The sequence below is a fragment of the Phymastichus coffea genome, unplaced genomic scaffold (assembly GCF_024137745.1).
Source record: "Phymastichus coffea isolate CEN01 unplaced genomic scaffold, Cenicafe_Pcof_1.1 PCOF00385, whole genome shotgun sequence".
Classification (NCBI taxonomy): Eukaryota; Metazoa; Arthropoda; class Insecta; order Hymenoptera; family Eulophidae; genus Phymastichus; species Phymastichus coffea.
Genome location: NW_026707196.1, coordinates 2409 through 18266, shown reverse-complemented (window position 1 = coordinate 18266; position 15858 = coordinate 2409). Strand labels below are relative to the sequence as shown.

General features: G+C 43.1%; 2 protein-coding genes across 5 annotated transcripts; one reads left to right on the top strand and one right to left on the bottom strand.

Annotated features, from left to right (window-relative positions):
- Positions 1-84: 84 nt before the first annotated feature.
- Positions 85-15292, bottom strand: LOC131675011 (uncharacterized). 3 transcript variants are annotated; one of them, XR_009302977.1, is made up of 3 exons: positions 15027-15292; positions 14076-14750; positions 85-140 (listed from the first exon to the last, which is right to left on the bottom strand). XR_009302977.1 is itself a non-coding variant. In XM_058953793.1 (2 exons), the coding sequence occupies exon 2, from the start codon at positions 14616-14618 to the stop codon at positions 14133-14135; it is 486 nt and encodes a 161-aa protein (XP_058809776.1). In that variant the 5' UTR covers positions 14619-14750; positions 15027-15292; the 3' UTR covers positions 14056-14132. The 3 variants fall into 3 exon arrangements, 1 of the variants encoding a protein (XP_058809776.1); XR_009302978.1 differs by lacking the exon at positions 15027-15292 and adding an exon at positions 14832-14995; XM_058953793.1 differs by lacking the exon at positions 85-140 and having other exon boundaries at positions 14056-14750.
- LOC131675010 (rRNA methyltransferase 3, mitochondrial-like) lies at positions 2210-4494 on the top strand. 2 transcript variants are annotated; one of them, XM_058953791.1, is made up of 5 exons: positions 2210-2346; positions 2477-2990; positions 3070-3311; positions 3388-3537; positions 3624-4494. In XM_058953791.1, exons 2-5 carry the CDS (start codon positions 2509-2511, stop codon positions 4163-4165), a joined length of 1416 nt encoding a protein of 471 aa, XP_058809774.1. In that variant the 5' UTR covers positions 2210-2346; positions 2477-2508; the 3' UTR covers positions 4166-4494. The 2 variants fall into 2 exon arrangements, with proteins under 2 accessions (XP_058809774.1, XP_058809775.1); XM_058953792.1 differs by lacking the exon at positions 2210-2346 and having other exon boundaries at positions 2353-2990.
- Positions 15293-15858: the final 566 nt, after the last annotated feature.

Below are 15858 nucleotides of genomic sequence, written 5' to 3'. Positions count from 1 at the left end.
AAATAAAAATAAAAATACAAAATGTTACACTTTTTGACAACACATCTATTGGTACTTACCATAAACTGGTGGAGGAGGAAAATATCTAAGTCCAGCCATTTGTACAGAAATTCCAAGAGGATTGGTGCATGATGGATTACCTAATAACATTCAAATATATTAATAAAACTAAACAATTAAATTAGTTTCTCCTAGAGTTGAAAGTTTACATTGAATCAGTCACCTGTTTGACAAAGACAAGACAATATTGTTCGAGAAAACATGTTAATGGCTTTCAAATAGGATATTCTAAGCTATTCATAAACTATCTTTTCAGAGTTTATATATGATTTCTAATGTTTTATTCTTAAACCACGGAAACTGTTCCGTGATACATTCGTTTAGCCGCTGATCACCTGAACAAGGTTATGTTATTTTCCATAGACTATGCGAGTGCAGTTGTTGCAGACGATATTTCACAATTTATATTCCGCGCGAGTATGAATTGGGTCTGATAAGAAATGTATAAAAATAAATAATTAACTCAAATAAAATATGCACAACTGATGCATGAATAGATATAAGATAAGTGTACCGATTCCCGACGATCATAGCAATCAATGTGTCAACTACGGGATCATTAAAGCTGTATAATGTTTTGAAATACCAAAGGAAAAAAAGTAATATCAATATTTTTTCAACGTATACTGCAGCACAGGTTTGATAGTTTATACGACCGAAGAAAAGAAAAAGAAGTCCAATTATTTGCGTTTGTTTCATGGTCGGTTAATGGTCTGAATGAAAAAGGTTGACGTACCAGTACCCGACCACTTTTACAATGTGTTAAATAAAAAAAATGTGTTAAATATAAATAGATTTGATATTTTTATGTAACAAAACAAGTTCAAATGGTTCTAAAAGAATCTATACAGTAGTATCAAACTAATTATTTTCTTAAATTATAGAAATTGATTAATTATAAAGTTAAAATTCGTATACTAGGTGGTCAGGCACTGGTGCACTCACCCTATTCCGCTCTTAAAATATCTTTCTAAGAGTATCTGGCAAGAAAAAAGAACTATTCCTTTGATGAATATATATGAAGCGCTACAAATATTCATCTTTGCTATTCAGCTTGATATTTTCATTTTATGACCTAAATTGCTATAATGACATTTTACAGTTTATTTTGAATAAGATAAATAACAAATTTGAATAAAAAGCTTAAATATAGCTGGTAAAAAACACAATATGAAGTTTTCTTTCAATTTTATGCAACTCCTCCGAAAAATTATTAATAAATAAAGTACTTGAGTAATTCACTGTATATCAATTATTATACATGAATTACTTACATTTAATTCAATGCATCTGCTGCAATTATTATACATTTGGAATTTCGCTATAGTGTATTTATGAAGATTAAAATAGTTTTTAATAAAGGCCATCAATATCGTTAAATTATATTTATAATTAACTTAAATAAGCATAGTGTAAAAAATTCAACACAAATTAAAGTGACTAGCGGAGGTCTAATAACGATTTTTAAATTTTTCTTAATGGCGGTGGTGTAAAATGTAGCCTATTATAATCATATCGTTATGAAACTTTTTCCATTTAGTACTCCGCTGCAATATGTTTTATATATCATCCTATATTGTACCATTTGTATATATTTTATTTATAATATAGCTTTCCATCGCGCTGGAATTTGTGCTTTGGACTGGTCGGAGTCATTTTTCAAAAAAATTATCTTTTCATATTTCGAATTTTCAAATTTTATTAGAAAAAGAAATTTCTCATTTTGGAAAATCTGGTTTTCAAATAAAAGATAAACAGATTTAAACGTCTTCGTTTTTTTAAATAAGCTCTTTAAATATTTAAATATTTTCTTAAATAAGCTCTCCTAAGATGATTTTCGATCACGGCAACGCTCAGAAAAGCGTGACAAACTAAAATTTTTCAAAAAGTAAGATGTCATGCAAACCGTTACTTCGTGGGGACTGTGATTGAGATTTTTTTGAAATAAAGAAAATTTGGATTATTTGAAACCTATTTGATGTACTTTAGAATAAAAACAGTTTTATGACGATATCCGTATTTAGGACAAATTTTATCACGTTCTTAAGGAAACTTCAAAATATCACTATTTAAAACGATTAAATTTTACGCGCGAGTTACGAGCGGATGCCGATTTGTCACGTGGTATAAGCACATGCGGTCGGCAATTGTAAGTTTGTATATTTTGAAGTGAACGTTTTCAATACATGTAAAAGAATTCATTCTTAGAACTGTGTGAATAATATGTGATTCTCGTAAATATCGCTAATTGAGAATAATACTGATGTTAAATTCATCAAGTGTACGGTAGGTACGAAACTAACATACCTATCAATCGATTCACATTCTTAATAATCTAACCTAAATGGATGTTTGGAAAGAGCAATTTAATTAATATTAATGAATTAATATTAATTCATTATTAATATTAATTCAGGGACTTATTCATTCATCCTTGACTATAAAAAAATGTTCAAAAGTTTTCAACTAACTGTGAGGAATTTGCGTGGCATAACTCATGCTGTCAGCCGCGAAACACTTTTAAACATTCAGACGAGAGGTTACAGTAGATTTCATCCTAGACATGCAACTATTGTTAACGAAGATGAACTTTTTGACGTCAATGTAAATAATATTGCTCCAAAGCAACCAAAGAAAATAAAATCCCGCTCGATAAGACAAAAAGCTCAAGATTATCAAAAAGAATTTGCTCATTTAGAGGAAGTAAACATTCCTAGAAGCAAAGATGGAGGCTACAATGAATTTGAAAGTTCAGATGACTTGGATGATGAACAATTTCAGACTGACTCTCAAAAAGTTGACTTGAAGAAAGCTAAAGTAAAGAAGTCTCAAAGTAAAAAGAAAAGTAACCAACATATCCAAGAGGAAGGTATGATTAGAGATAAGAAGGTGATTTACACAAAACTAGATGAAAATGATAAAATAGTTTCGTAAGTATTATAATCTGTGACTTCATAAATAATGAGTATTTGCAGTTTAAAGTATACAAATATTATTTCAAAAATATAGCTCTCTTATAATGAATCTGAAAACTAAAAAAGGAAGAAAGAAGCAAGATCAAATACTTGTAGAAGGAGTTCGTTTTATCAAAGATGCTGTAGAAGCTGGTCTACATCCTGAATTTATTATTTTTAGCAGATGGGAGGACGTAAAGAAAATTGATATTCCTTTAGACAACATAAAATGTTACAAAGTGCCATATCAATCGATTCAAATGTATTCAACTTTGACTACATCACCTGGTGTCATGGGTAAGTTTAACAAACTTAGTTTCTTTAATGTTTCAAGATCTCAATAAATACTTCTACTACTTTTATAAATTCACAGGAATATTTGATAAACCTAAGCCAAAATCCAAAGCTGAAAATTGTTTACCTATTACAATTATTTGTGATAATATTCGAGATCCTGGGAATATGGGTTCAATACTGAGAGCAGCTGCTGGAGTTGGATGTGATAAAGTAGTGTTAACAAAAGGTTTGTTTTTTTAGCTATGTAAATGGCATCTTTAATTTTGATATTGATCATGAAATATTGAAATACTAATTTACACCATTTTACAGGTTGCGTTGATTTTTGGGATAGTAAAGTTTTGCGGAGTGCAGCAGGAGCACATTTCAGAATACCTATTCATGGACCAATAGATTGGCCTGATATAAAATCATTGATAAAAGACCAAGTTAACGTTTTTGTAGCTGACAATAGCACTAATAACTTTGATGAGGATCCAACAGAATCTGAAGAAGATTTTGAAGAAATCATTGGTAAAGACATAGAAAATGATGATGAAAGAACAAAATCACAGAGAACTAATAATAAGCATAAAAGTAGACAAATTTCATTTATAAAACCTGATTTTCCTTTGGTTCCATACTATGCTGTAGATTATACACAACGAAATATAATTTTAATTGTTGGTGGTGAAACACACGGTATAAGCAAAGATTCTTACAACTTAGTAGCAGAATACAAAGGAATCAGAGTCAATGTTCCTTTAGATAATAAGATTGATAGCTTGAACGCAGGAATGGCATTGGGTGTTATTGCTTTTGAAATTAAGAGACAGTTTGCGCTTATTCAGCAAAAATTAAACAAATTGCCTTGAATTGAATTACGTTGATTTACCTTTCTTTTTGTAATAATTCAAATTTTTAATTTGATTCTTTTAAATACAATTCATATAATTTATGTAATTAATACATTTGTAATTGTTTATAGATTCGTTTGTAATCTTTTATAATGTTTATATTACGTTTCTTGATTTATCATGAAAGCCATTTTCAGTATTTTCTGAAAGGTGACAGCACTTGCTAAATCTAGTTTTCATATATGAAATGGACTTTTGTATAAACTCCCTACGGTGTTTATATTTAGATTGAATGAATTTGTAAAAATGTATTTGTACAAAAAAGTGCTTAAAATAGAGATTTAATTACTAAGAACAAACCTCATGATTTTCAAGTTCATTTTTACCTTTTTAGTTTTTTCAAAGATTTTATTTTTCATGTCTCGTCAAGTTTAATATTATAAATTTGTATAGTAATAAGAATTCGAGTGTGTATACAAAATACACACCAGGATCAACTAATTTATAATTATTCAAGATAACTCTTTCACTGCAACTGAATTGCTTTCATATATGATCATTATTAATGTGTAAATACTGATTGTCAAAGAGTGATAAAAGTGAAAGCTTCTGCCAACGAAACGTTTCAAAAACGAACTAATTAAAAAAAGGTGCATCATTTTTTCAGAATCATCTGAGAATTTCGGAACATCAAATTGTAAGTAAGAGAAAGCCGAGATGTTTCCAGCAAGAATCCTCATGCGTGTTCGATATTCTCGGTCCCATCGATTTTGGAAAGTAGTTTAATCGTGAAACCGTATTCCAGTTATATTATTCAGAGATATCCTTTGCGACGCGATGGGAATTCTTCATAGGCTCGTTTTGGAAGCGTATTCGTTTTCTCTTTCGTTTCTTCGTCAAGCTTTATTTTGAAAAATCTCATTCCGAGCTATTTAATTGTTGCTCTTTGAATAATTTTAATTCGTGTATTCGTATAATTTAGTGTAACGTATTATGCGCAGCCAATAGTAATAAAATTGCTGCAATCTTTCATATTCAAGTGTAAAGAAAAAAGTACATCTCGCGACGGATATTAATTCAGTTTGAAAGCCCACCAGTAAAGTGTGCGCCAACGAAAAGGCCCGTGAAGAAGCTTAGAAGGGCAAACATAACTTCCATGAAAAGAAGACGAATGCTCAACACGGAAGTCAGGGCACGAGCGATGAATTTTCAATTATCGGAAAGAAAAGCGCGGTAGGCATTGGTATCGTCAGCTCCAAGATGTAGAAGCTTATAGACGAATATAGAACGAGAGTCTGGTCGCGAGAAAAGGGGGATCGGAGTCGAGTTGGCTTTGCCTCGTCGTCGTGGTCGTCATCGCGTTGTACATATCGATTCCGGGGAAGACCGCACCCTGCTCAGCCGGTTTCTCTCTCTCTCTCTCTCTCTCTCTCTCTCTCTCTCTCTCTCTCCTCGTCGCCTCCTCGCCTCGCCTCGAGCGCGCACTCATCCCAATTCCTCTCGCATGGCGCGTCGTCGCGCGTTTCTCTCTTTTGCGCGCGTTCTTACATTGAATTTCACTGGGGGAAAATTTTTTCGATGGCGCGCAGAGATAACAGCTGTCGATTATGGCGAGAGAGAGCCGCGAATTCATACGTTTTTGCCCAAAATTGTTAAATTTTATTCACGATCGAAGAGACATAATTATATATTGTAATTCTGGCGACTTCTTTCAATTTTGGTCGTGGAATTGTCGATACGGTTCGTCCCAATTCACTGATTTGCTCGGAAGGTACCGGTAATTAATCAAACGTTTCGTCGAGTGTCCCATCGTCAACAGAACTTGGTAAGCGAAGGCAATTAGCCGTGACAGCGAAAGGAGAAAGAGAGCCCAGCCACCCCGAGAGCACGCCGCGCGTCTCGATATTTCACCTGCCTCCCCGCATTCGAGCGACACAACGCAGCTGCGGCAAATTAGGCTACTCGCGCGACGACGAAGGAAGCAAAAGCCAGCGCGCGTGCGCGCGCGATCGATCTCGCGCATGACGTATACCGAATCGCATGTCCCGCTAAAATAAAGTTAATTAATGAGCGCTCCCGTCGGAGCGCACACGCGACTTTATGCCTTAACGCGATTAAAAATTGAAATTCGCGCGGGCTCGTCTTTCGCCTGTTGTCTGCGTGCGTGTAGCCTCGTTTCGCGCTCACCCCTCTCCGTGCCTCGCCGGAGAGAAGGGCTGCAAATTGCAGTACGGCCAAAAGACTTTGCATTGGGCTTTTTACGAGCGAGTCGCGCACTGAAGACTAACTAGTCTAGTTGGTCGGATTTAATGAGCTTGCGGGCGACTGTATATAGGAGACGAGCGCGAGGCTTAATGGGATTGTGTGCAGTTATTTGCACAATTGTCTTTTTTTGCTTCTTCTTCTTCTTCTTCTTCTTCTTATTTTCTCTAACTGTTCGTTTTGGTGTCTCTTTTCGAGCCGACTGCACGTAGCCGAGGCGTGTTTAATATCGTTAATGCGATTTTTATGTCGGGGCGGTACACATCATTAATCCCCGATTCGAATGCCAGTGCGAGCAGTTGTCTCTTTTATTTTTCTTTTAATTAAATGAAAATCTTGTAGTAGCGTAGGCGCGTTAAACGACGAGGAAATAGAACCGAGGAGAGGAGACATTTCCGTGCAGGGACTCCCGAAGCACCGTGGCGCAAGAGTAGGTGTGGTGAAGGAGAAGCCCGAGCGTGCGCGCAAAAGTTGCAGGGGATGACGTCTACCCACGCCCCCCAGCCACAGCATCCCCCTCTCTGCCGATGGACCGACATCGCAAGCTCTCCAGCAAAATGGCGGCCCGATCTCGTGTCGTTCTCCGAGCTCTCGATGGAAAAAAAAGGCAGGGACGTTCTCGTTGTTCTTTCTCGATCCGCTCGCGTTAACGAACGTTACACCCCCGCGCCGCTTCGGCCGTGGAAAACCAGGCGCCGGCAAGAGGAAAGAAATAAAGAGAGCGTCGATTTTTCGACGTCCAAGATCGACAGCGACGCTTTCATAAATTTCAGCGATACGCTCGAGTGATTTAGCGCGATGGTTTCGCCGGCTTAATTAATCCCTCGATCCCGGCGGCGCTCGCGTCGAGCGAGAGTAATGAAAATGTCGAAGGTGCGAGCGAGAGCTATATTTCGTTCTCGTTTCGCGTTTGCCGTTATCGTGCGCTTCTCGATTAAAAACTTTCGAAAGCCAATTTTTCTCCCTCTCGCGCGCGCAGATTAATGATTCTCGCGTTGGCCGACACGCAATTTCACTCGGTATACATTCGTCGGCGCAGTTACGGGCCGGCGATACGCGGTCGATTGTAATCGCGCGCGGGCGCGCGGACTTTCGAAAAGCGAGCGCGGAGGAAGGAGAGCAGCGAAGCGGCCGCCCGCCGGTCGATGCGGTGACGTTGCGCGCCGCGCTTTACACGGCTCGTCGAGAGAGCAAAAAAGCTCGCGGAGATAGAGATAGCCGCGGCTGTTTACGCGGCCGGCGGCGCTGACCCGTGGCGCGCCCTCGTCATCGGCGTCGTCGTGCGCGGAAGAGCGCCGATAACCCCCCGGCGGCGGTTCGAGGACTCGCTCATCGCGCTCTCGTTATTTCTCGCTGTTTTTTTCCAGCTACCACGACCGCGCGCCATTTCTTTCGATTGCTCTCTCTCTCTCTCTCTCTCTCTCTCTCTCTCTCTCTCTCTCTCTCTCTCTCTTTCGCGATTTGCCAACCAGCAAATTATTTTTCAAGCCGCGCCTCGCGGTGCTGCGTCAGTTTCCGAGTTGAATTTACAAATTACCGCATCGCATATGCAACGCTATCTCGTTTTTTTCCTTTCTTTCCTATCTTCCCGTCGACTTATCGGGACCCATGGAACGTTTGGTTCCCAAAGTCAAACTGATAGGCGAACCCAGGCTGCATGCCATTCAAGCTGAAAACCCGTAGCTTCATCTGCGAAGATTCGAGTCTCGATTGGCTTGCTCGCGGCTTTCCCTCCTCGATCAGTTTGGATCCGCCGTCCATCTGCGTTCGTAACGCCCAATCGCAATCTCACGGCGTACGATCGTCGGGAAACGACGATGCCGGCGCTGGCGAGTCGGTGGTGCGAGCCGCAAATGTCCGCACAGCGGAAGAAGCTCGCGCGCGTCGACGCAGCATTGGCGTACACGGCGGGGGCATCAGGCGCGCAGCGGGAGAGGCCACGGTATCGACCACGACGGCGGGCTTCGTCGGGCTCATCCTCGCCGGCTCGATCCTGCGCGAGCTCGCCGACGAGAAGGATTCGGCATTACGAGTCAATCCGCGAGGAGCGCTCGCAGGATGTATATACGTGCGGCGTCGTCCGCGCGCCAACGCGCGTGTGCCTGCGTGCTAGCGGAAGCGAACGTATGTACGCGTGTGTGATGCTACCCGTTGAATATGTAGGCTCGCTTGGCCTTCGACCTCGCATATATGCTTGGTTATACATATTCAAATGGACGCGGGTTTTAATGCACGAACCTTCTTCCTATTATTATTATTGTTATTATTGTTATTATTATTTTTATTATTATTATCATTATTATTATTATTATTATTATTATTATTATTGTTCGTTTTCGATTGGGCGACTTTACGTTTCCTTGCTGTGAATTGGCGAAGGAGCAGGTATGCAGGACAACGCTGGAACGAAGGTTGCAAAATCGAGAGAAAGAAAGAAAAAAAAAATAATGGTCTCGCAGGTTTGGCTTTTCACGTGGGACGAACACGCGCGTGCCCGACTCACTCCTAATAATAGCTTTCAAAATCAAAACTACTCGCGTGCAAAATATATATATCGTTTGCGGCTACGATGGCGAAGCTTGCGAAATCGTTTTTACGCAATACGCGAAAACGTGGATGAGGTTTGCGGGGAAGAAAGCTGCGCTCTCGAATATCTTCCGTTGACAAGAGCGATAAAAATACAAATATTTCGACACACGAGCCGCACGTATAAGTCACTCGAGCAACATCTATTCGTGGACGATTGAGAAATCTACGTCTCGATATCGTCCATAAAACATGCAACATTGTCGTGCGCTAATCGGCAACTGCGGCAGCTGTTGGCGCGCTCGTTTACCGTTATCACAGCCGGGAGGCAGCTCGTTCTCGTCTCGGTCTTCCGAAGCCACGAAAACCGGCCATATCCTTCAAGGGTATGCCCAGCGTAGAGCGCATCTCGTAAACAACGATTAGACTTGGCGATGATTATGCCCCGACTCGGCGCGCTCGAATATGTATCACCTTGCATTTTGTTGCTCGTCGAGAATAAGCGTCGAAAAATGAATTCGATGCCCGACCGAGCGTGTAATAATGGGCGAAATGCGGAGTATTCAATTGAGCGCGACTGCAATTACGAGCAATCTTCGTTCGGATCTTCACCGCGGGGCTCGAAACGCTCGACTTTGAAAGGCTCGCCTCGTTGCGGGATCGCCACGAGGATCCACGCTGTAATCGCGTTAAATGGTTTATTTGCGTTTTTGCAGCCGCGAAAACAGTATCCCGGTGCAACCAAAGGAAAAAAAATCCTAATTAGACCAATATATCTCACGCTCGGTCGAGTAGCTCGTCAATCGAGACCAATTGCAGTCGACGCTCGTAAGGCGAATAGGCGAAAAATCAAAAGCCCAAGGCAGCAGACGTCGGCGCGGAGGCGCGCGTGCGAGCGAAAACGCAACGAGAGAGAGAGAGAGAGAGAGAGAAAAGGCGAGCGCTACGGAACGAAGGAAGGCGAAAAGGTGGACCAACCGGTCGGTCGCGAGCGGACTTGCGCGCGCCTTCGGTATATATAGCAGCGAGCGACGCCGCCGCCTGCCGTCTCCTCGGAGTCAACGAACCCGCGGAGTCCAAATATTAAGCGCGCCGAGCGTGACACTGACCCCTCTCAAAGGGTAAACGCTCTTTCTCCGATTAATTTACGACCCGAGTCCATCGGTCGGCTTTTCCCGACAAGAAAAAAAAAGCCCTTTTCCCTGCGTGGCATTCCTTCCAACTTTATGTCCCATTGGATATTTACGCGTATGAGGGAAAAGCCCACGTATATGGCTTTCCTTGCTCGTCAACGGCTCTGTTTTTTTTTTTATCTTTCTTCGTGCGCGTTTGGGAATAGCGCGTATTTCACGTTTATACTTCGCGGAGCTTGAGAAAAATGCGTATAATGGCTTCTCTTTTTATTTTTTTCTTTGCAAAGCAGGTTGATTTTGCGATGCAAAGAGACTTGGGTGCATGTTTAGTGCGTGGCACGCTATACGAAAATCGCAAGCGAACAAGAGCCTCTGATAAGCAAGTGAGGCCAAAATTGATTTATTGCCCAAAGTTGGGAACCGACGTTCTCGATTCTTCTTTCAACGAGCAACGATCATTTGGGTACCAAGTTTCAGTTTTCAATGGCTGTACGCCTGTAAATCGATTAATGCTTGACAGTTTACTTGAACAACTGCTACACTGATATTAGTTTAATAATGGCTCATTATATGAAAGATATATCTCGTGAATTATTTCCGAAACGATTATTAACAATTTATTTACGTCCATATTTTATTTCAATGACGAATACGATGCGTCAAAGAAAAAAATTCACCGCTAATAAACTTATTTATCTAATTTACATCGCTGAATTTCATTGACTTTATGCCAGCGAACATATGTTACACTCAAGAAGCTTGATTCGAGAAAAAAATGTAAAACTTAGGAAAAAAAAATAGAATGGAGTCAATTATTCCGTCTACCGGTTTAAGCGCGAGCAAAAGGCGTTTAATTAATAAATGTGCGAACGCGAATTAATCGCGAGCGACCCGTGTTCGGAAATAAACGCCTATTGTATTCATCAGTAACACATAGATTGGTTCCATCGCGCATTGTCAGTCGCATTCGTCGCACGATTTGCAATAGTCGTCAGCTGAATTACACGAAAAGTAGTGTCTAAGCGACAGCGCGCGTGAATGCCAATCGGCGCAATGACGACGACCACGCTACGACGACGACAACGACGACGACGACGACGACGACGACGACGACGACGACGACGACGACGACGATCGCGCTGTTCGAGCGATTAGCATACAGAGGAAAAGAACGAAGAAAAACGGAGGATGAAAAGTCGGCATTAGCAAGTTAAAGATAGCGCCAAGTCACCGTCCACTCGATGCGCATACGAATGCAAAACTCAGTCCGTCGTCGCCCTAAGTATAGATATCCAGCCGTATAAAACTATACCGATACGCGCTCTTAATGAAACGAGCGCTATTGCGCCGCTGTCCTCGCGCATCGATTATACGAACGGAGCGGCGACGTCAATTGCGCGGCTCGTTTTCTTCTCGCCGCGACGTGAGCCCGATGATCGCGGTGGCGCCTTTTCTTTGAGAGAGGCGCGATATGGATCGTCCACGGTAAATCCGCGGCATTGCGGACAAACAGCGAACGACGTGTCGCTTGCGAGGCGAGCATCGGTCGTCGATCGTCGCGCTTGCGGCCAGCTCGTCTTCTCTCTCCGCGCGAAGGAGGAGGAGGAGGAGGAGGAGGAGGAGCAGGCGGCTGGAGGACGTATGTGCGAGCCGCCCTCCTCGTCGCGCAACGTAATTACCTTCGCATGCTGCGCCGCGAGAGCCCCGAAGGTGCCAGAGAGTCGGCTCGGGATTAACTTTTGACAGTTATAAGAGCGGTTATGTATGAGAGCCAACACTTGTTTCCTCCTTTATTTCGTTTCGGCCTCCGGCAAGTTGCTTCGTTAGTGAAGATTCAATTCTGATCTGGGAGAAAATTTGAGGCGCGCCTCGCCGTTGCACGGGCATACGCACGAGAAGTGCGCATTCGAAAAATAACAAGAAAATAAGCAGTTAGGTAGAAGGCGCTGCAGCGACAAAAGCGCGAAACAGTATATCGCGTGCGCGTTGCGGAGTTTGCGTATCCGATTGTGTATTCAAATGAACTTCGGAGAGCGAGCGACGCCTCTGCGGGCCGAGGCGAGCAGCACGGCATCGAGAAAAGTGCTTTGGCGCGAATTGCCGAGGAGGGAAAGCGTCGCGATCAACGGAACGACATAACGCGGGCGACAAAGGCGCGGCGGGAGCAGCCGCGCACAATGGCTCGGTCTTGGTCTATGCGTGCTGCGCGCAGAGAGAGAGAGAGAGAGAGAGAGAGATCGGTCTGGCCGATCGCCTTGGTCGATCGTATCGCATCGGCCATTTTCCATAAATACAAATGCAATGCTAATTCTATTGCCCGAAAATCGAAATGAACTCCGATGCCTCTTGGCAGAGACTTTCAAAGGGCTTATGAATAAATATTCAATTTGTCACCCTTTTCGCGTTCGTCCCTCTCTTTCTTTCTCTCTTCGTCATCCACTCTCGAGACAGCGAGGGACAAGAAAAATGTACTACTCCACGATATATGCGCTTGTGTACTCGGTCCCTCTTCTTGCCGGATTTCCTCGCGTAATTGAGTTTAACGGATCGAAAATTTATCTCCGCCGCTGCTGTTGCGGTTCAACCATGCTTATTTTTAATTTTTCAGCTGTCACTGCTCCGCAGCGAGCGCTGGGCTTCTCTTTCATTCTCGCGTCGGGCAAACACACATATACATCTATTCGGTTGCCATTGTCCTTGCAACATTTTCATTTTCCCAAGCGCTTTTCCAATTTCCATCGACGGCTGCTGCGCATGGAAGTGCATGAGTCATGGATGTTTGATCAAGCATGTGACGCACAGAGTATCGATGTCGATTTGACCTACTTAAAAGCATATTTCACCTCATTGCAACTGTTGAACTTTTAGTCGAATCGTATCGTCAACAGGAATGAAAAATATGTTTTGTTTTGACACGTGCGCGCACTGCGCGGATCTATATACCCTTTCGATCCAATTTCGAAAATGAAATTATTACTCGGTCTCCAAAGTTTCCATTTGACCACAAGACCACCGATAAATAATCATCGCTTTGCAAAGCGTCGGGGACACCGAATCTCATTTCTCGAAAAAACCGCAAAGCGAGATATCATAAGAAAAAGAAGAAGGCTCGAGATTGATGCGAAACGGCTTGCGCGCGAACGAGCGAAGGGAGAGAAAGAGGGAGAGAAAGAGAAAGAGAGTATGCGCCGTATATTTAGACGAGAGAACTATTCGACAAAGGTCTCCGGAGATCATCGTAAATTTGCAAGCTGTAATGAGTCAGCACGGATATTTCCAACATGCTAAATGTTTTATTTTTTCTTTCTTCCTTGCGTCGTGTGACAATGAATTCGATCTATTTCTTTCATACAGTTTGCCCTCGTGCAGCGAGGTGCTTCCGCTGAGCCTTGCGAATTAACATTCTTCGTTGTTTTTCGTTGACGCATTTTTTTGTTTTTTTTTTTATTTTCGTTTCGAGCTTGTTTATCACTTTTCCTTAAGAGCTTTACTCTGAAAAAATATCAACGTGAAAATGAAACTCGACGGTCTAATGAATTTTCGGTAGAGTCGTGATGAACCCGTATCACGAAGAGAACGCTCCAACGCCTTCATTCATCAAGTCTGAAATAATCCTTCATCATTGAGAGCAAGATAAAAAATGAGCGATTACGTTACAGCTGTTCTTTGTGTATACAAAGGGCCGATTAAGGTATAGATGATTGACAGTCGTAACGACCCCTTCTCCATCATTCGCACTCGTAATTTAGACAAACAATCCCATTCTCCATTAGCAGCGCGTAATAAAAGGAAATGCAACGAGCATTAAAATCTCTGCTCAGCCCTTCCGTCGACGGGAGCTTATTTTTCTGCTCCTCGTTCCCGTTAAAAATATCTCTCTTGAGCCCGTCGCGCGTACGGCATGTATTGGATATCCTGCGTGATAGTGTGCCGAATGATGGATGATTTTCAGGCGTGCAATGACAATTATTCATACGTAATGATTTATTGAATAAGTTAATATTTACATAAGGCAGCTTTGTGCACTAGTAGAAGCGATCGAAGCCACAATAACGGCGAACGCTTTAAAGGTCAGTTTTGCGCGAACCGAAGAAATGCCTAATCAATCTCTGGCCGTCCTTGAGAATCATATTCTTCTCGTTGGTGCACAACTTCTTGTACTCGATATTGACGGTGCTGCCGTGTTGTCTTCCCCTCTTAACGATACTCTCGATGCACTTTTGCAGTTGCTCGCTGTGTCGCAGGGACGACTCCGAGCCGGGCAAGCCGATGGACCTTTTCTCCTTCAGTTCGATGGCTTCGTCCATTTTCTCGAATCTAACGAGTCTCTGCACGAGCTCCCTCTTGACTTTGTCCTCCTCGAGCTTTGCCAGCCTGTTCTCTATCTCGGCTTTTTCCTTCTTCCATAAATCACGAAATCTTCGCAGATCGCCTTTGACTTCGTACATCTCCTCTTTCATCTGCCTCTGGCTTTCTCTTATTTTCGTCATGTCTCTAATTATCTTGCGCAGCATTTCTTTGATTTCCTTCAGCTCTGTCGTTACTGTCATTTTTTAAATAGCGCTGCTATATTTTTCTTGGAATTCAGCTCGAAAATATACGCACAGATAGATCGAATAGTCGCTCAACGATCAATTATAGTTCGGCTTCGTTGACATTCATCTCTATTGTTGTCTGCGAACCTGAAAGATTTAAAGTTCAAGCGTGAGCGTTATCAACGGATACCCCCTGTACGCATTCGAGCCGAGTGAGAACTAACGAACGTCGGACAGTCGAGGCGACTCCAAATCAAGTGCCGATCGATTAATTGCAAGCTCGATGCACGCAGCCACGTCATGAAATAAGCAAGCCCTCGCGAGCAGAAGCACGCAGCGTTCAACTGGCAGAGACTGCTCGGAGAGGGCGGCCCTCGGAGAAAGCAACGATCGCCCGGGTCGACTCGTGCACAATGGACTCACCTGGAAATCCAGCCATGCGCAATGCTCGAGGCTAGATTATCGAGTCGCTGCTGTGGCGCGCGCCGCTGGCTGCTCGATACCACCGTCGCGCCGTCCATCCCAAGTCCCGCGCGCGGGGGCGACATTCGCGCGAGCATTTCCCACAGCGCCGACCGAACGCACAGCAGGACGAACGGAAAGCAAGAGAGAAGGAGAGCGGCAGCTAATAATCTCTCGCGCTGGCTGTTGCCGCGCGGCGCACCCCCGACCCGGGCTAAATTGATTGAGCCGCGCCCTGCTGCTACTACCACTACTGACGCTACTGCTGGCGAGGGTGTTGGCACGGCCGACCGACGACGACGCCCCTTTTCGTCGTATTATAGGCGCTGCTGTCGTCGCTCGGCGAGCTCTCTTCGCTCTCTCCTTACCCCTCCCAAGGCACTCGCGTCGTCAACTCTGCTCGGAGATTTGCCGAGTTGGGCTCTAGCTCGCCGCATCTTTCCCGAGTGCCCGCTTGCTTTCACTTCAAATCATAACGGATGTCCTTTGGATACTGCGAATCGCTCGATTTTCAGCTGATTAGCCGCGTTCAAGGTTATAATCATTCGTGCCATTGCCATGTCCCTTTAATACATGTGTCTATTTTAATTCAATTTCACGTACAAATCAATACACGAGGAATCAAGCCGAGGATAGAATGTCAAGCTTCGCTCGAGGTAGAAGAAAACACACGCACATACGCGTACGTACAAAAAACGAGTTGAGCGAGCACCTGATGGTAAACACAAGAGTAGGTCGATTTGACAGACGATATACCAAGCGCAAACTGCCCCCACCTTATTTTTTGTTTGCT